A 21,972-nucleotide genomic window follows, 5' to 3' on the forward strand; every position below is an offset into this window, starting at 1 on the left:
CTCGTCCCTGCCTCCCTAACCTGTTCTTCCTCCCACCTATCCCCTCCTCCCACCTCAAGCCGCACCTCCATCTCCTACCGACCAACCTCATCCCACCCCCTTGACCTGTCCGTCCTCCCTGGACTGACCTATCCCCTTCCTAACTCCCCACCTACACTCACCTTTACTGGCCCCATCCCCGCCTCTTCGACCTGTTTGTTTCTTCTCCACCTATCCTCTCCTCTATCCCTCTTCTATCCGCCTCCCACTCTCTCCCTATTTATTTCAAAACCCCCTTCCCCTCCCCCTTTTCTGATGAAGGGTCTAGGCCCGAAACATCAGCCTCTCTGCTCCTATGATGCTGCTTGGCCTGCTGTGTTCATCCAGCCCTGACCTTGTTGTCTCGGATTCTCCAGCATCTGCAGTTCCTACTATCTCTGGAAAACTATTATATTCAGTTTAGATCACAAGAGGGCTCTGATGTACACCCTTAAGTTAAGCTATTGCATAATTAGATATTGGGAAGCAAGATACATAGACAGTTTGGCAAAGTGACCAATACAGTTTGACAGAAAACCCAAGGGAGCCAATAATATGAAAAAACGGTTTGAAAAGTGAAAGATCGGAAGACATTGTTCAAAAATGAGACTGTCATGAAGGGAGTTTGTGATTTCTCTATCTCCACACCACCTCAGAATGGTTTAATTAACACAAATAAAGGCAAGGAATAGCCTTGATTTTCTGACAATAAATGAATATTCAATCCAGATATAATAAAGAAAAAAAACTTAGCTTGGGAATGAAGAATAGTTTGTGCTCCAAGATGAAAATTGATTCCACTAAATGTTTCAAAGTTTCCTGAAAGTATCATCACGTATCAATATGTAACTTCCAGAAAGTTCTGGGTCAGTAATTGCAGAGTAATCACTGGAAAGTTAGTCAGCCAGCACATCGAGGGGGTGGAAAAAACTTCCAATAGTTTACAGTGTTTTGGTTATTCAAGCAACTGGAAGAGAGTTTATTTGGTTGAACGTCCTTTTCGCTCCAGACACTTTTTAGTCAACCTGTTCAGAGATGTTGTGACACACCCTCTGGAATAGGTGGGACTTGAACTTGTGCCTTTGCCTCAGAGGTAGGGACACTACCACTGCAATTAAGTCGATTCAAGGTACATTCCAACTAAACTGATCTGAATCAGTCAACACTGATCTATAACTATCTACATGATGAATGAACCTTTAGTGGCCTAAATAATCTAAAGTATTCTACATCAATCATTGTAGATCTGTGTACATTGATGTAGCCTGTGGTAGATATAGATCAATGTAGACTGATGCAGATCAATATAGATTGTTATGGACCACTGTCGATTGATATCAATCAATGCAGATTGGTAAAAAATCACTGTGGTTTGATACAGAATGGTATAGATTGATATAGATCAGTGTAGATTTACATAGACCAATACAGATCAAGGTACATTGATGCAGATGGCTGTAGATTGATATAGATCAGAGAAGATTAATATAGATCAGTGTAGTTTGATATAGATCAATATGGATCAATATGGATCACTGTAGATTAATGTAAATCCTGTAGATTGATTTAGATTGGTGTCAAGTTTTGTAGACCAATGTTGATTGTGCAGATGCTTTAAGATTGGTATATAGATTGATATAAATTGGAGTAGATTGATATAGGTCAATGTAGATTGATGTAAACCAGCGCAGATTCATGTAGATTAGTAAAGATAGAGACAGATCTTGTTAAAGAGTAACATAGATCAACAGAAATCAGTTTAGATTGACACAGATCAATGTAGATTAATATAGATCAATATAGATTGATACAAATTAATGCAGATTGACATGGGGCAGTGTAGATTCATAGATATCAGTGTAGACTGAAATATATCCATGTACTTTGATATAGATCATTGTAGATTCATATAGGTTGGTATTTATTAAAACAGATTAGTGTAGATTGATATGGATCAGTGCAGATTAAAGTAGACCAGTGTTGATTAAAGTAGACGAGTGTAGATTGATATCGATCACTGTAGTTTGATGTAGATCTCTGTAGATGGACATAGAACAGTTCAGATTGATGTGGGTCAGTGTAGATTGATAAAAATCACCATATAATGACACAGATCATTGTAAATTGCTGCAGATTGATGAAGATTCTTGTAGATTTCTACAGATCAGTGTAGATTGATAGAGATCAATGTGGATTTATACAGCTCACTGATAGAGATTAAACTTCAAAGAACTAGTAAAGATCAATCTTAATTGATAGGTCACTGCAGATCAAGATATAAATCAGTGAGATTGATATAGGTCAGTATGGATTATTGTAGACCAGCATAGATTGAATCAGATCATTGCAGATTGATATAAATCATGGTATATTGAAATAGATCAGTATAGATTGATACGGAGCAGTGCAGATTGCTATCAATCACTCTAGAATGATATTGTTTGGTGTAGGTTGACATCGGGCAGTGCAGGTTGACGTAGATCAGTATATAGAGTCACGGAGATAGGCTCTTTGGTCCAAACTGGTCCATGCCGACCAAAATGTCTATCCACGCTAACCCCATTTCCCTGCACTTGGCCCATATTCTTCCAAACCTTTCCTATTTGTGTATTTGTCCAAATGCCTTTTAAATGTTGTTAACGTGTCCGCCTCAACCACTTCCGCTGGCAGCTCATTCCATATGCGTAACACCCTCTGTGTAAAAAAGTTGCCCCTCAGGTTCCCATGTATTCCTTCCCCTCTTACCTTAAACTGATGCCCTCTAGTCCTCAATTTCTCAGTCCTGGGAAAAAGACTGAGTACATTCACCCTATCCATACCCCTCATGGTTTTATACACTTCTGTAAGATACCCCCTCAGTCTCCTATTTTCTAAAGAAAAAGTCCTGGCTTGTCCAACCTTTCCCTATAACTCAGTCCCTTGAGTCCCGGCAACATCCTTGTAAATTTCTTCCGCACTCTTTCCAGTTTAATAACATCCTTCCTATAGCAAAGTGACCAAAATTGAACACAATACTCCAAATGCAGCCTCACCAACGTCCTGTACAACTGCAACATAACTTCCCAACTTCTGTTACTCAATGCCCTGACTGATGAAGGCCAGTGTGCCAAAAGCCTTCTTCACTGCCCTGTCTACCTGTGACTCCAATTTCAGAGAACTGTGCACCTGAACTCCAAGGTCCCTCTGTTCCACTACGCTCCTTAAGGCCCTACCGTTCACCATGAAACTCCTATCTTGATTTGACTCTCCCAAAACACAATACCTCACACTTATCTATATTAAACTCCATTTGCCATTTCTCGGCCCACTTCCCCAGCTGATCAACATCATGCTGCAATTTCTGATAACCTTCCTCACTGTCCACAATACCGCCTATTTTAGTGTCATCCACAAACTTACTAATTATGCCTCGTACATTCTCATCCAAATCATTGATATCAATAACAAACACAATGGGCCCAGCACCAACCCCTGAGGCACACCACGAGTCACAGGCCTCCAGTCCAACAAGCATTCTTCCACTATTACTGTCTGCTTCCTACCATCAAGCCAATTGTGTATCCAATTTGCCAGCTTTTCCTGAATTGCAAACAATCTAACCTTCCAGATCAGCCTACCACATGGAACCTTATCAAAGGCCTTACTGAAATCCATATAGACTACATCTACCGCCCTTCCCTCATCAACCTTCCTGGACACTTCATCAAAGAACTCTAACAAATTTGTGAGGCATGATCACCCACACGCGAAGCCGTGCTAACTACTCCTAATCAAACCCTGTCTTTCTAAATGCATGTATATCTTATCCCTCAGAATGTTCTCAAGTAACTTACCTATTATAGATGTTAAGTTTACTGATCTATAATTCCCAGGTTTTTCTTTGCAGCCCTTCTTGGATAAGATACAACATTTACTACCCTCCAGTCTTCCGAGACCTCACCTGTGGCTAATGAAGATGCAAATATATCAGCCAGGTTCCCTGCAATTTCATTCCTAGCCTCTTGCAGTGTTCTTGGATATATCTGGTCAGGACCAGGAGGTCTGTCCACCTTCATACATTCCATACTTCCAACACCACCTCTACTGTGATATGGACTTCCCCAAGATATCACCATTAACTTCCCCAAGTTGCCAAGTCTTTGTATCTTTCTCCATGGTAAACACAGAGAGAAATATTCATTGAGGACCTCGCCCATCTCCTGTGGTTCCATACATACATGTCCACTTTGGTCCTTGAGGGGTCCTATTCTCTCTCCATTTATTATTTCTCCTTTACTGTACGTAAAGAATCCCTTTGGATTCACGTTATTCTTCTCAGCCAAATCTATCTCATGCCCCCATTTCGTCCTCCTGATTTCTTCCTTCAGTAAACTCCTGCATGCACTATGTACCTCCAAGGATTCCCTTGATCCCAGCTGCCTGTACCTGAGCCATGCCTTCTCCTTTTTTCTGGTCAAAGCTTCAATTTCTCTTGTCATCCAGGGTTCCCTACTCCTGCCAACCTTGCTCTTCACCCTCACAGGAACATATAGACCTTGAACTCTAGCTATCCCACATTTAAAGGCCTCCTGGTTGCCAGACGTCCCTTTGCTTGCAAACAAACTACTCCAATCAACCTCTGCAAGCCCTTGTCTAATTCCATCAAAATTCACCTTTCCCCAATTTAGAATTTGAACCTGTGGGCCAGTTTTGTCCCTCTCCATAACTATTTTAAAATTAATTGAACTATGGTCACTAGTCCCAAAGAGCTCCCTCACTTTCACCTCCATCACCTGTCCTGCCCTATTTCCCGAGAGTAGAGTTGTTGGTTGGTTTGCCGAGCTGACTGGTTTTCATGCAAACATTTTGTCTCCCTTCTAGGTGACATTATCAGTGCTGTGTAACCTCCGTTGAAACGCTGTTGTTCTGTCCCACTCTGAATTTATATGTTCCAGTCTGTCATGGTGGGCAGTCTTGTTTCTGGTTTTGTACCGTAGTGGTATGTAGATAGGGTCTATTTCAACATGTTTGTTAATTGCATAGGTAGTTGAAAACCAGGTCTCTAGGAATTCTTGTGCTTGTCTTCATCTTGCTTGTCCTAGTACTGCAACCTTTTCCCAGTTAAATTGGTGTCCTTCTATGTCCGAGTGTATTGAAATGAGGGAGAGTTGGTCGTGCCGTTTTGTTGGAGGTTGGTGTTCATGTATCCTTGTGGTAAGTTTCCTGCCCGTCTGTCCTCTGTAGTGTTTCTCGCAGTTGCTGCATGGTATTTTATTTATGACATTTGTCCTGCTCATTGTGGGTATGGGGTCTTTTGTCTTTGAGAGAATAATATCTATACCAAACTACATTGATTTATTTCAATCAAAACCAGTGTACATCAATATACAGTGATCCACAAAATTTACACAGATGTATGTCGATATGCACTGATCTCTAATAATCTGATGCATTCAATATCAATCGACGCTGATCTATATCAATGCACAGTCATTCATAGCAGTCTACAGTGATCAATATCAATGTACACTGGTCAATATCAATTTCCTTATGGGGCTCATTGAGTATGAGTTCCCATTCTCCCCGTGTCTGTGTTGATTTCCTCCGAGTGCTCCAGTTTCCTCCCACAGTCCAAAGATATGCAAGCTAGGTGGATTGGCCATTCTAAATTACCCATAGTGTTCAGGGATGTGTAGGTTAGGTTCATTAGCCATTGGCAATGCAGGGATACAGGGGTAGAGTAGGGGGATGGGGATGGGTGGGATGCTTTCAGGGTTGGTGTGGACTTGTTGGGCCAAAGGGCCTGTTTCCAAACTGCAGGGATTCTATGATCTATCATCTTAAAAAATGTACAGCATGGAAGCAGACTTTTCAGTCCAGCACATCCATGCTGACCAGATATCCTATATAAATCTAATCCCATTTGCCAGCATTTGGCCTATATCCCTTAACATTTTTCCTATTCATAAACCCATTAGATGCCTTTTAAATGTTGTAATTGTACCAGCTAATGTATCCATTAGCAGCCCTGTCCCGTCCACGTCAGCCAAATCACTCCTCAGTTTTGTAAAATTTGCCTAGTTAAAAGACTTTTACTCCTGATTTGTCTGTGTCCTTTTCCATAATAATACCAAATCTAACTGGTATGATACGTGGGATGGGACTAAGGTATTGAGCTTGATTATCAGCCTCGATCATATTGAATGGTGGAGCAGGCTCGAGGGGCTGAATGGCCTACTTCTGCTCCTAACTTCTATGTTTTTATATGGGTTTCTATATAAATCTACTCTGATCTCTGTCAATCTAGACCGATCAAGGTGGCACTACATAGTTACCGCAATGTGCCTCCGATGACATCATTACGCAGTGTTTTCTTGGTCGAGTCAGTCCTTCTCCTGTACCCTCTGCGGTGGGTAAGCTCTGACCTGTTGGGATGCTGCAGTTGGGAGGTATCGGGGGGGGAAATGGTTGCACATGTAGTGATGCAGCAGCTCATGCTCAGCTGGAGGGTGAACTGCTGTGCCATAGCCTGGAATTCCTTCATGAAACCTCTGTCTCCTCCTTTAGGTGGTCTTTAAAACCTCCCTCTTTGATCAAACCTTTTGTCACCTGTCCTTATGTTGTCATACCTTGGCTTAAATATGTTAAAGGCATTATATAAATGCACATTGGTTTACTTGTGGTGTGAGATTTTTACAACGATCATCACAAACTGAAACTGTTGAGGGCACCAAGCACAGGCAGTGAGACTAAGATGCTTCTGATGCTATTGAAGAAAACTGCTCGGCACTGGTTTAGTTCCAGAGGCGTTACAACCATATGTCAACAAAACAACTGAAGCAGCCCATGTTCGAATGCAGCAAGATCTAGACAATATCCAGGCTTGCACCAAAAAGTGGCAAGTAACATTTGCACCACACAAATGCTTGGCTATGACCATCACCAAGAAGAGACACTCAATAGCATTACCATCACTGAATACCCCCACTATCAACATCCTGGAAGTTACCATTGACCAGAAACTCAACTGGACTCACCACATAAACACAGTGGCTACCACAGCAGGCCAGAAGCTGGGAATACTGTGGTGAGTAACTCACCTCCTGACTGCTCAAAGCCTGTCCACCATCTACAAGGCACAAGTCAGGAGTGTGATGGAATACTCCCCACTTGCCTGGATGAGTGCAGCTCCAACAACATTCAAGAAACTTGACACCATCCAGGACAAAGCAGCTGCTCAATTGACATTACATCCATAAATAACTACCTGCCCCACCACCGACGCTCAGGAGCAGCCGTGTGTACTATCTACAAGATGCACTGCAGAAATTCACCAAAGATCCTCAGACAGCACCTTCCAAACCCATGACCACTTCCACCTAGAAGGACAAGGGTAATAGTTACATTGGAACACCACGCCCTGCAAGTTCCCATCCAAGTCACTCAACTATCCTGACTTGGAAATGTGTTGCCGTTCCTTCACTGTCCCTGGGTCAAAATCCTGGAATTCCCTCCTTAATAGTATTGCGGGTCAACCCACAGCAGGTGGACTGCAGCAATTCAAGAAGACAGCTCACCCCTACCTTCTCAAGGGCAGCGAGGGACAGGCAATACAATGCTGGTACAGACAGCGACACACACATCCCATGAATGAATAATTAAAAAGATATCAAGCCTACCTTTTCGTTTCTATCATCAACATCACTAAGACTTGCGTTAGAATCCTCAGAGAGAGTTTTTAGCCTTTGGCAATTTCTAATCAACTTCCTGAACCATAGCACAGAATTTACAATCATTACTTTTTTAAAAAAAATGTTTGTAACACTTTAGACAGCCGTTGCCTGTTCTTGCCTCGTCACAACTGTTGGCATTTTATAAAGTGGCTGAAAAGATATGAAATTATTCCATTTCTCAAGTTGCAAGAACACAAGCGGCAAACCTTCCTACCCGCACCCCCCTCATCCAGCCCCAACATACACACACTCAGAGACAGCAAGACTCTGCCACTTCCACCACCTACAATCCAAACCCACGACCAAAGATATATTTTTCTCCTCACCCCTATCTGCCTTTCATAGGGACCGCTCTCTCCGTGACTCCCTCGTCCACTTCACACTCCCCACTAGTCCCACCACATCCGGTACCTTTCCCTGCAATGACAGGAGGTGCTAAACAAACACTTCAGCCCTCACCTCCATCCTAAGCCGCAGACAACCTTTCCAAATCTGACAGGGATTCACCTGTATGTCCTCTAACCTGGAATACTGTATCCGTTGTTCCCGATGTGGTCTCCACTACATCGGAGAGACCAAGTGCAGACTCGGTGATCAACTCGTGGAGCACCTGCGCTCTGTACACCATAAATAACAACACCTTCTGGTTGCCAACCTTTTTAACTCCCCCTCCCACTCCCTTGATGACATGTCCATCCTGGGCCTCCTCCAATGTCACAATGACGCCACATGCAAAATGGAGGAGCAGCACCTCATATTCTTCCGCGGAGCCTACAGCCCGATGGTCTCAACACAGAATTCACCAGTTTTAAAATCTCCCCACCCCGGCCTCATCCCATGTCCAAACCTCCCTCTCATCCCCGCCTCCTTGACCTGACACAACCTGTCCATCTTCTTTCCCACCTATCTGCCCCACCCTTCCCACTGACCAATCTCCACTACCCCCTACCTGCATCCACCTATCACCATCCCACCTACCTTCCCCAGCCCAACCCCCTCCCTTTATTTATTTCCAAAATCCCTTCCCCCTCCCCAGTCCTGATGAAGGGTGTAAACCTGAAACATTGACTTTCTGCCTGACCTGTTGTGTTCCTCCAGCTCCACACAGTATTGACACACACACTCACTTAAGAACAGGTTATAGATAAATACAATTTCACATGGATACACATGCATATCTGGATCAAAGTTGTTTTCTTCAACCATTCCACATGGGAGCAAGTTTCACATTCTCCCCACTCTGGATAATGATGTTTCTCCTGAATTCTCTGTTGGATTTACGTTTGCAGTTTCTCATTTTGAACCCTTTAATACACGATTAACATCTCCTATCCCTTTACCATTTTGAACGCTCACGATCGTAAATACCATTCCTAGAGACCTTTTTGATGAGCGTTTATGGATTACTGGTTAGATTAATAGAAAAAACTTACAGGTGGTCCTGGATCTCCCTTCGGCCCAGGTATGCCTTCATAAACTAAATAATCAAGGAAGTCTTCATAATCATAGTTGTAGTTTTCAATATCAATTTCATGTGAATTTTCCGTGTAGTGATCTAATTCCACAGCTGAGTAACCATTTTCATCCCATAAACTGTTCTGATTTAGTGAAGAGGTGTCTTTTGATGCTCTGTACAGTGTTGCATTGATCATCTGCCTTTCGAGGAGCTGGTCTGAAATTTCCTTTGCGATCTCTGGTTGGTTTACATTTCTGAGGCTGTCTTTTATCTTGTGTTGTTTTAGCAGCGAAGTCAAGGGTGAGAAATTTTCATCGGAAATCTTCAAATTCTCTCGGTTTCCGTTCTCCGTAACATTTTCAGATTGATCTGCTTCCAATTCACTTCCCTTCCTGTAAGGTGATTCTTCGAATTTGTTGGCATTGGATTTAGAGTGTTGGCCGGGGAGAACATGGGCAAGTCCAGGGTCAAGCCTTGTGTCATTCAATGGATGAGATCTTATTGTTTCATTGAAACTAGGGGTTGAAGTTTGAGGCAATTTGGTCAAAATCTCTGATTCACCCAAGTTCCTTTGAGTATTGGTTTCAACAACTCTGTCTAATGAGTGGCCGAAATATTCATCTTCATCAGTAACATTTTGTCCATGTGCACTTGTGGTATGAGTTGCTGTTGCCGCTGAACTTGCATGCATCTCTTCACTCAGTGAAGACATTGTGTCACCTGAGCTTGAGCTGGTAACTTCAGGAGAGGTGGTGGAAAGCAAGGGTGACAGGGATCGGTAAGTATCAGCTGGACGACACTGCTTCTTCACATAATTGCAATAATTCATCAAAGCTTGTGCATTTGGATAAATATCCAGCTGGCATAAAGCACCTTCAAATGGAACTGCATTCCAGTTCATCCTTCCTAAGGTTAACTTGCTGCCAGAAACAAATTTCTGTGGTTTGACAAGCAGCTCCTTGCTGATCAGCTTCTCCCCACAGTTGGAAGAAAAAGTAACAGTTTTGCCTTTAATTGAAATGGCAAAGGAATGCCATTGCCCATTATGAGCATTATATGCAAAATATACAGATTGCTTCTCAGCAACATACACAACTAATTTTCTTGGTAAAATCTGTACACCAAACTGAAGTCTGTTCTTATTTCTAATACTAAAGAGAAAAGCATTGTTGACTCGATGAGAACAGAGACTAACAAGTATAGTGAATTTATTGCTAGTGTTTAATGGCATTATGCTCGCAACTGGAGCTTCAACATGTGCGTCACTTGACAGGATAATACCAGTCGCTGTTGCTGTGATTCCCCGAGGTAACGAGCGTGATGGTTGTTGGGAGGGTGATCCTGATGAAAACTGTGTTCCATTGTCTGTAAGACCAAGCTTCCAGAGAATGTCTACACCTAAAATTAGAAAGAATCACAATGAAAACATGTTATATCATACTCTAAATCACACAACATAAAATTTTATAGCACAGTACTAGGCCATTCAACCTATCTGCTACGTTCCACATGAGCCATCTCCCACCCCTCTTCATGCCACCCCACCTACGTGTCCCTCTATTCCTTTCACACTCACCCTTCAATAGTATCTAAGTTCTTTGTCTCAACCACTCCTTGTGGCAGCAACATCCACGTTCTCACAATTTTCCCAGTAAGGAATTTTCTTCTGAGTTACCCAAAGGATTTATTAGTGACTGTCTTTGTATGTGAATCACAAAGCATTAACATGGAGTTACTGAAGGTAGTTAGCAAGATAAATTTGCCTTTATTGCAAAGGGATGGAATGCAGAAGTAGGAAGGTTTTGCTACAACAGTGCAGGGCATTGGTGAGACCGCACCTGGAATACGATTCAGTTTTGGTCTCCATACTTAAGGAGGGAAATAGCTACATTGAAGGTTCAGAGAAGGTTCATTGGGCTGACTGTTGTGATGAGGTGTTTGTCTTATGATGAAAGGGCAAGCAGTTTTGATTTGTCCTCAGTTTCGAGATTAAAAGTATAGGAGGGAACTTTCTTGGACTAAAGATGCTGAGAGTTTAATGATGCTGAGAGGATGTGTTCCCTCGTGGAGGAATCCAGGATTAAGGGGCACTCTAAAAATAAGGAGTCTTTCATTGAAGAAGAAAGTGAATTCTTCTCTCAGAGAGGGTTTTTAATCCCAAGAAGTCTCTTCTCCAGGGAATAGTAGAAGCTGGGTCATTAAGACTGAGACTTTTGATGCATTAAAGAGTCAAAGGTTGTTGGGGGAGGTAGGCAGGAAAGGAGTTGAAATCACAATCAGACCAGCCATGAATTTATTAGATGGAACACAGGGTCAAGGGACTGAATGGCCTCCCCCGTTCCTATTTCTCATGAATCCAGTTCTTTAGGTATAAAGGCCAGCATCTTGGTTGGCTTTTAAGTTATTTTGTGCACCTGACTGTTGATGACCTATTACACTGGAACAAAAGCATGTTTGAAAATCTGTTTTGTTTTTACAATTCAGAGATTCTGTGTTCTTTCCTTTTCAGAAACATATAACCATAGAAACATAGGAAGTAGATACAGGAGTAGGCCATTTGGCCCTTTGAGCTTGTACCACCATTCAACATGATCATGGCTGATTGTGCAATCTCAGTATCCCACACCCGTCCTCTCCCCATACCCCATGATCCCTTTAGCTGCAAGAGCCACGTCCAGCTCCCTCTGAAATATATCTGACAAACTGGCCCCAACAACACTCTGTGGGCGGGAATTCCACAGGTTCACAACTCTCTGAGTGGAGAAATGCTTCCTCATCTCAGACCTGAATGGCTTACCTCTTATTCTTAGGCTGTGACCCCCTAGTTCAAAATGGATGACATCCCATTTGCCACCATTTATATTTCCATTGACTTAGGCTCTTGAAGATGCAATAATGTGCCCTAAGTGACCCTGCATGTTCAGATGCTAGGTATAAGAATAATGCTGCTCAGCCTGGGAGCCCATGACCAGTTAGTATTTTGGATGCAGAAGAGGGGATGGGGCTACTAATGGTGTCAGGATGGAGTGGTATAGTAATACGTAGTGGGGCCGATTGGCCCAAGCAGAAACAATTTACATTTTTGTAGCACCTCCGATGTGGTAAAGTGTAGCCCTAGAATGTTTTGAAGAAGTGATTACGAAGCAAAATTTAACACCAAGCTGTGGGACATAAGAATAGGAGTAGACCTTTCAGACCATCAAGAAAACAAAAGAGATAAAAAAGTTACACTTGTTCAAAGCCGTAGGTTAGAAGGAGCATAAAGGAGGACAGTGAGGTAGAAGTTTGGAGAGGGTTAAGGAAGAAATGAGGACCAGGCAGATAGTGAAACAGCTATACAGCATGGAAACAGATGTGTCCATGCCAACCAGATGTCCCAAACTGAACTGGTCCCTTTTGCCTGCATTTGGCCCATTTCCCTCTAAACTATTCCAATTCATCTACCTGTCTGAATGCCTTTTAAATGTTGTAATTGTTTTGTGAGTACCATTTACTTTGGCAGCTCGTTCCATACATGCACAAAGCCAGTGTTGTCACTATCGGGGTGGGGGGGCTGGTGGTGGTGGTGTAACAGAAGTTGGAATTGGAGAAGAGCAAATATCTCGGAGGGCTCTAGATCTTGGGGGAAGATTACAGAGACAGGGAGGGAGCAAGGTCATGGTTGGATTCAAAAACACTGATGAGAATTTTTAGACCGTGCATTTGTCTTATCGGAAACCATTGTGAATTGGGAAACAGAGTGCAGGAATGGGTGTGGAGCAGGTAAACTTCCCTCACTCCCTCAGTGTGAACTGAACTTGTACAGACTGACATCATGGTGATGCAGTGTAACTCACCGAAATGACAAGGTGATTCTACCAGCTGCTTGGAATGATTCATGGCTCAGACAGCAATTTGACAGCATGTTAGGACTGAGTTAGGACAACTTCAAATGCCTGCTGAGTTTAACAAGCGACTCCCAATATAGAGATAGTAGGAACTGCAGATGCTGGAGAATCCGAGACAACAAGGTGCAGGGCTGGATGAACACAGCAGGCCAAGCAGCATCATAGGAGCAGAACCAAGGCTGTAATGAGGTCAGGAGCAGAGTGGCCCTGGCAGAACCCAAACTGGGCGTCACTGAGCAGGTTATTGCTGAGCAGGTGCTGCTTGATAGCGCTGTTAGTGACACCTTCCATCACTTTACTGATGATCGAGAGGAGACTGATGGGGCGGTAATTGGCCGGGTTGGATTTGTCCTGCCTTTTGTATACAGGACATACTTGGGCAATTTTCCACTTTGTCGGGTAGATACCAGTGTTGGAACTGTACTGGAACAGTTGAACAGCAAGTTTTTCAGTACAATTGTTGGAATTTTGTCAGGGGATGATGGTAATGGTAGACTGGGGGACATGAGGTCATTAGAGCAGATATTTTCCTAACCAAACAGTTTAGAATGTTATGTCATATCTCTGGAATAGGTGGGTCTTAAACCCAGGTCTCCTGGTTCAGAGGTAGGGACGCTACTACTGCAGCACAAGAGCCTCTCGAGGTCAGGAGGGTACAGCCTGTGGTTAAATATGATTCAGCTGCTGCTAATGCTGATTTGAAGGCTTTTCTTCAGATTCACAAAGACTAATCTGTGGGACAGCACAAGGTACCAGATGTTTGTTTGGAGGACTTTGCAGAGTTGACAGGGCTGTGCTTGATATCATCATTTCCTGTGCCTTAGTCAATGCCAGGTTGTCGATCTGGTTTCATTCCTCCCATTAGACAGCTTTATTATATTCCTTTTATCAGCATATTTTTGATCTCTGAAGAGGTTTAGTGAAGCAGATGGTTTTTGTGATAATTGGCAACGTTTCTGTGGTCACTAATCAACTAAATACAGATTTATTAACCAAATTTAAATTTCACCATTGGCTGTGTTGGGGGTTTGAACGCCTATCCCAGCGCTTTAACCTGGATCCATGGATTACTAGTCCAGCAGTATTACTACTGTAAGAATATAAGAGTAAACTATTTTCCTGAACCTGATAATTTACTGCCTTGCTGGTAATTGGCAATTCTGTCAACTTACTTTGTGCTTTCTTTCTATGCAAAGAACTTAACCTCAATTTTATTTTCAGAAAAATGTCTAACAAAACAGAAGTGTCACTCTTTCAAAATCTGCCACAGGGAGGGATGTGTTTGCATATCACAGCAAAACTAGATCACACTTTTCAGTGATGCCTGGAGGTGTGTATTTCTCATATAAAAATATAGGGGCTATGTACAGCAATACCCCAACAGCAGAGGCATTATCTGTTCAGGTGACACTTTGACCATGGGACAAGGTATTTGGGGAGCAACATGGTAAGGTGCTGGAGAAGTCTGTAAAGTTCATAATCCCATTAACAACATTCCCATCTCTCTGCCAGTTGACACAGTTATCCAGCCACACTCAAATCACACAAATTCACAAGATTTGCCTTCTATAGGCTAACCCAGACATTCAGGACAAAAGCTCCTCTGCCCCCTCAAGGGACCCAGAACAAATAGTCAGAATAACAGACCATCCCATGAAATATGAGACAGGTGCTCACACGATCAGATCCTGACCTAAAAAAAATGTTAATATTTAAAAACTTATTCAGCTCTCATTCCTCCAGGCAATAAATTTTCTTTAAGATTATAACTTCTAAATTCCTACTTTTGCCTTAATTTTCCATTATGCTTCTTCGCTCTCAATCCAACCTTTCGTCCCCTCTCTTTATTTCTCCTCCTGTACCTGATTTGACTTGAATTTCTCAGGTCTCCTTTTCTATCAATTGCGTGTTCTTTGTGTTGCTTTGCAGAGAGAAATTCTCAGACCTGCGATCTCAGTTGACTTCAATGAGACATGAACAGTGAACTGGTGATACTATACAGTGCATTACAAAGGCAGTTTTAGAGATGAGGGAATAAATTCAAATGCTGCAGTTCTTTGTGAGATACACCACACTCTAACAATTTCTGGACTACAACAATCTCGCCTTACAACTACTCTTAAACCTCTTCAACTTCTCTTCCAGTACCATTTGATACATTAGTCTCCATGATAAATCTATCGACTGAGCGCATCAGGCATCCTTTGATATTTTGAGCTGGAGTTTGTGCAGGTCATAGAAAAAAGGATAAAGTGGTAAACCTGTCAGTAAGCACAACAAGAACAGGTTTTGGGCAGAAAGTCATGCAGAAAAGCCGAAGCCCTTTTGCAGGTTTTTAAACATAAGGAGAAATGGAGATTTATAACTGAAATAAATGCCCATTAACTGAGACCTGGCTAAGTAGCCTTACTGATTCTCATCTTGTCTATTTTTGGTTTATTTTCCATTGCTTTGTGCTGTACATTTGATCACAGATCCTGGGCTCTCAGCCTATGTTGCTATGGGAGCTGCATTATCTGAGCTGCTTCTTGACAGATCAGGTAATTAATGCTCCAAACATATGCATTGTTCCTAAACTTACAAAGTTGCACCACCATTTGACAGATCAGGGTCCAATGCAGACCCATTAAATTAAGTACAAGGCAATGCATTCTCACATCTTACTCTGCTTGCTGTGCAGGATTCACTTACATTACATTAAATGTTTTCTGCAGGGGATGATGGGTGATGAGGGAGTTTCAGTCCCTCAATGTTCAATAACAGTGATCTATACATATTGAGCATCTGCAGCAGTTGGTCCAGCCCTGGATTTTGGAATATGTCAGTCTGCCACACTCCATCATCGATAGTTGGGAAGATGAAAGCATGTCCTCCAGTAACAGTAGATTTTTATCTCAGTGTGCATTCCTGGGAACAGCCCGAAAAGTGGTGTGTCACGGAGTCACTCAGGACAAACCAAGTAAAAAACCATTGCAACTCTATGTTTTTTACAAACACACATTCCAGGAGAAATTGGAAAGTCTTGTCTTTCAGCAGCACATGATGTCCCAGTCAATGCTGTTCCTGTTGCAAAGAAAGAACCACACTCACCAATTTGTTCCGATGTTTATTTAGGGATAAAGATGGCCCAGGACACTGGAGCAAGCTTCCCTGCTCTTCTCTAACTCAATGCCAAGGGATCAGTTACATACAACTGAGGAGGCAGACAGGACCTGATTTAACATCTCAACTGAAAGACAGCGCCTCCAACAACGTGGTACTTCCTCAGTGCTGACCCTCCAACAGTGCAGCGCTCCCTCAGCGCTGACCCTCCGACGGTGCGGCGCTCCCTCAGCACTGACCGTCCGACAGTGCGGCGTTCCCTCAGCACTGATATCAGAGACTTGTCAACCAGGAGGAGGTTAAAAGGCAGAGAGGATTAGAAAGGGGAATCTAGGCAGCTGAAGGAATGATTGTCATTAATAACAAGAAAGTAATTTTCATCCTGAAATTTGAAGTAGATTTCATAAAAGCTGAACTAAAGAATACTTAAGGCTAAAAAAATCAAAATACTACAGATGGTGGAAATCTGAAACAAACAGAGATTGCTGGAGAAACTCAGCAACTCTGGGACCATCTGTGGAGAGAAAAACAGAGTTAACATTTTAAGCCATAGAATCCCTACCATTCAGAAAGAGGTCATTCGGCCCAACAAGTCCTGACCCTCCAAAGAGTATCCCACCCAAATCCAACCAACCTTCGTTTTCCTTTAACTTCATATTTCATAGAACATAGAACACAGAACAGTACAGCACAGTACAGGCCCTTCGGCCCACAATGTTGTGCCGAACTTTTACTCTAATCCTAAGGTCTATCTAACCTCCACCCCTACCTTATACTATCATCCATATGCCTATCTAATAGCCGCTTAAATGCCCCTAATGAGGCCGACTCCACTTCCCTCTCCGGCAATGTGTTCCACGCCCCTACCACTCTCTGAGTAAAGAACCTACCTCTGACATCTTCCCTATATCTATCTCCACTCACTTTAAAACTATGCCTCCTCATAATAGCTACCTCCACCCTCGGAAAAAGTCTCTGGCTGTCCACTCTATCTATACCTCTGATCATTCTGTACACCTCTATCAAGTCACCTCTCATCCTTCGTCATTCTAAAGAGAAAAGCCCTAGCTCTTTCAACCTTTCCTCGTAAGACCTTCCCTCCATTCCAGGCAACATCCTGGTAAATCTCCTCTGCACCTTTTCCAACGCTTCCACATCTTTCCTGTAACGAGGCGACCAGAACTGGACACATTACTCCAGATGTGGCCGAACCAGGCTTTTGTATAGCTGGAGCATAACTTCACAGCTCTTGAACCCAATCCCTCTATTAAAATGAAAGCTAACACACCATACGCCTTCTTAACAACTCTATCCACCTGGGTGGCCATTTCCCATGGTTAATCAATGTAGCAAGCAATTTAGCATGTCCAATCCACCTAACCTGCACACCTTTGGACTGTGTGAAGAAACCAGAGCACTTGAAGGAAATTCACACAGACATGGGGAGGATGTCACACAGACAATTGCCCAAGGCTGCAATCAAACACGGGTCCTTGGTGCAGCAGCGCTAACCACTGTGCCACTGTGCCACCAAGTGACCCTTCTTCAGAGTTAATTCAGTTTTGCTCAACAGATGCTGCCAGACCTGCTGAGGTTTTCCAGTATGCACCATATGAAAGGTCTAATATACCTTTTGGACGAAGCAGTTCTTTACTGAGTGGGTCCACACCTCACGGACAGACTGTTTGCCGACGCATCTAAAACACCACAGGTGGAAACCTCACTCGAGTTGCTTCATCAAGAACCACATCATTTCACCACCTGGTCACCAGATGCACATATTCAATTCATTTCCATTTGGGAAATTATGTTAAGACTTCTCAAATGGAAATTGGAAGAGATATGGAATCTTTCGGGAACATGTATACCACATCAATCTTTCTCCAAGAAACTATTCACTCTGAATTGAGCAGATTGTAGATTATCTGAAGTGTAATATGAGATAGTGCCACATTATCCCTAATCAATAAGATCATGGTCAATCTGTGGACCAGGCTCAAATCCTGCCATGGCAGATGGTGGAATCTCAATTCAATAAACTCTCTGACTTGGTGCTTCCTCGCACATACAACACAGAAAGCCAACTTGCAAAAGGAAGTCTTGCTGAAGTTACGTTGGATTTTGTGAGATCACATCTTTGTACAGCTTTGGTCTCAGTACCTATGGAAGGATATACTTACCTTAGAATGGAGTAGTGAAGGTTCAAAATGTTGATTCCTGGGATGGAGGCAATGGCCTGTGCTCAGACATTGTATAGGATCCATCTATAATCTCTGTACTCTGGAATAACATGAGGTGATCGCACTGAAATATCAAAAATTTTAGATATTTCAGAGCTTCACTGTGTTAATGATGAGAGGCTGCTTCCAGAGAGCCTGGCACATAGAAACATACTTTCTGGATAGAGGGCCAACAATTTAAGATTGCGGTGAGGAGGAATATCCTCCCTGTGGAATTCTCTCCCACATAGGACTTGTGACAAATCAGTCTCTGATTTCAAGATTGAGGCAAATGGCATTGAGGAAAATCAGCGGATTGGTATATGGAGCAGAAACATGTGGATAATGGTTTAACATGATCATATGGATTAGGGATAACCCCCTAGCATACTTCTGATAATCCATTTCCATAATCCTGATTCAATTCAGGGTGAATAGTTTCTTTATATCGGAATTAGGAGTGGGACTAGGCAATTCAGCCCTTTGAGCTCGTTCCACCATTTTTAACATGATCATGGCTGATCGTATCCTGGTCTCAACTCCACTTTCCTGCCTGCTCCCCAGAGCCCTCCAATCCCGCTTTTCATCAGAAACAGATCGATTTCTTTCTTAAATCTAGTGATTGATTCTGCCTCCACTGCACTCTGGGCCAGTGAGTTCCACAGATTCACAACCCTCAAGAAGCAGTTTCTCCTCATCTCAGTTTTGAACCTACCCCCTTTCACTCTAATAAGTAGCAAAAGAACTGCGGATGCTGTAAATCAGAAACAAAAACAAAAGTTGCTGGAAAAGCTCAGCAGGTCTGGCAGCATTTGTGAAGGAGAAAACAGAGTTAACGTTTTGGGTCAGGTGACCCTTCCTCAGTTGCTTTTCCAGCAACTTTGTTTTGTTCCTGATTTATAGCATCCGCAGTTCTTTCGGTTTTTAATCTTTTAAGAAAACCTGATATGATATAAATATGAATTGAAGGAAAGTTACATGAACAAACGGGGATTATCATAAATTGCAATCCGAGTTCCACTGCTCCTCTATAAACTTCACAAAATCTGTGCCTCATCTTTAGTTTTACATTAATTCTTTTTGGAAGTTGCCCAGTCTCCATATCCATTACCTGTGGAGTTTGGCCCATAACAATAAGTCTAGAGATTGCAAACATTTCTACTCTTTTAACAACAAATAAATGTTAATTGTTCCAAAACAGCCTCTTTGACACCTTTAACCATAAATCACTAAATAACTCGCCTCTAGCTCCCTCTGTTCTGCAGCATTGCTCAGGGCCCTACCATTGGTTGTATGGGCCCTGCCCTTGTTTGTTTTACCAGGTACAGTGCCTCGCATTTGTCCAGACTGAACATCATCTGCCATCTTTCAGCCCATTGACCCACTTGATCAATAGGAATGATATTATTAAAGGTGGAGAGGGATCAGAAGAGATTTAACAGGATGTTGCTGGAAATGGAGGTTTTGAGTTATAAGGAGAGCCTGGATAAGCTAGGACTTTTTTCAATGGGGTGTAGACAATGAGGGGTGACCTTATAGAGGTTTATAAAATCATCAGGGCTATAGATAAGGTGAATAGCAGGCGTCTTTTCCCTTGGGTGGGGGAATTTCAAGACTAGGGGGCATATTTTTAAGATGAGAAGAAGAAAATCTGAAAAAAGACACAAGGGGCAATTTATTTACACTGTGGGTCATGTGTGGAATGAACTTCCAGAGGAAGCGGTGGTTTGCAGGTAGAATGTTTAAAAGACATTTGGATAAGTACTTGAATAAGAGATGTTTGGAGGGATATGGGCCAAAGCAGGCAGGTGGGCCTACTTTGGTTTAGATTATGGTCAGCATGGACTGGTTGGACTGAAGGGTCTGTTTCCGTGCTGTATGATTCTATGGCTCTGTTACTGAAATGTGACATATGCATCAACAGAAGGGAACCCTCAATCAGCAGAAAATGACTTGGAGAAAGCTCCTGTATGAAGGGGCACAATTCTTTAAGGATGCCCAGTGACAAGAGGCAGTGCTGAAAGGGAACTGGAGAAAGGAATGCTAATAACCTTGAGGGCAAGGACCAATCCCACCTCCCGGACACACCCGCCAAACGTGTGGTGGGAGAGGTGGCCCTTGGGTTAGACTCATCAGCCACATAAGGACCTACAGAACCCATCAGCAGTGACACGGAATTTCCATTCTCGTTAGCCAGTGATTGCCAATTACCAACTAACTCTCAGAACGGTTACAGCACAGAGGAGGAGGACACTCCAGGTGCAGCTTGTCCGGTCTGCCCTTTTTCCGTTTTTCTCCGTCTTTTCCTTCTGTGGTTTTCTTGGGCTCTCAGCCTTGAACACCGAAGCGGGGTCAAAGGCCGGCTGCCCACAGCAGGGATTCCAGTGATTAGTGCCCCCGCACAAAGTGGGGGCAGCATCCCGGTACGTGCAGGCCCCCTGCATTGGTCTGCTGCAGACAGCCTTTGGAGAGAGACTCTGATGTGTGACTTTTTAAACTTTGCTTCTTGTTTTTCTGACCTATGGTTATACTGAGCTTAACTAAGCTGTACCTAGGTACCTTTGTACCTAAGCTCCTGCTGTAAGTGGCGACACACAAACTTTTCACTGAACTCATTTCAGTACACACGACAATAAAGCCTCGCTCACTTACTCATGTCTATGCTGGGTTTCTGAAGGAGCAAGTCACCCTGTGTCACTCCCCACCCTCTCCTGGTAATTTTGCATATTATTGCTTTTTAGATAATAATCCAATTCCTTCTTGAAACCCTGGAATGAACTGGCCTCCACAACACTCTCAGGCAGCACATTCAGGTTTTGCCTTTTTAAAACTGTAAACGTATCACATTTATTTTAAGACACCTTTTCTACTTTCTAGCTCATAATTCAATACTTCCTCCCTGTCTTTCCTTTTCTATCTGCACCCTATTTGTCATTGCATTCAATCAGTCTAATTTGCCCTCTCAGTCCTTGTCCTGTTCAATCTCACGATGATTGCTGACGGAGATTCACTGCTTATTGTGTTGGACACTCAGGTCCCAGGTGTACTGTTACCCTGACTATAATATTAACAGCCCATGCTTTCTGTAATTTTGTGAGCAGAAATGGTTTGAACTAGACAGCTCAGTGAGTAAGGGTGAATAATGAGCGATATTGTGTGATGTCCTGGCGCACTCAGTATACGTTCCTGGCCAGCAATAAGCTCAGAACGTACTTCAAGTCTTGACATGACGGTCCCAGATACGAGACAAAAACCATGTAGAGAATCCATGCATTTTACAAGTACTTGCTTCTGGGAGAGGGCTTTTGAAAAGGATGCATTGCATAAATCTTTATGAAGAACAGCCTTCGCCACTTCATCTTCAGCCACACTTTGCCATATAATCACAAACAGAGTATCAGAGGAAGTACGTATGGAGTAGTCTGGAACATTGTCAGACTATTGATGGTCTCCTTGATGTGTGTGAGACATTACCCAGACTAACTAGCAGAGAGGTGGTCAAGTACTACAAAGCTATCATGTGTTATGCAGACTGCTACGTATTGCTCATTAACCACATTAATTTCACACTAACCACA

General features: G+C 42.9%; 1 protein-coding gene across 1 annotated transcript in view; it reads right to left on the reverse strand.

Annotated features, from left to right (window-relative positions):
• LOC109937347 (collagen alpha-1(XXIV) chain) overlaps nt 1-21,972 on the reverse strand; it is a 180,451-nt gene that overhangs the window by 89,982 nt on the left and 68,497 nt on the right. The window contains exon 3 of the mRNA XM_048601567.1: nt 9,164-10,584. Within this exon, the coding sequence (XP_048457524.1) occupies nt 9,164-10,584 (1,421 nt within the window). The remainder of the gene's footprint in view (nt 1-9,163; nt 10,585-21,972) is intronic.

Source organism: Rhincodon typus, chromosome 10 (assembly GCF_021869965.1).
Source record: "Rhincodon typus isolate 14 chromosome 10, sRhiTyp1.1, whole genome shotgun sequence".
Classification (NCBI taxonomy): domain Eukaryota; kingdom Metazoa; phylum Chordata; class Chondrichthyes; order Orectolobiformes; family Rhincodontidae; genus Rhincodon; species Rhincodon typus.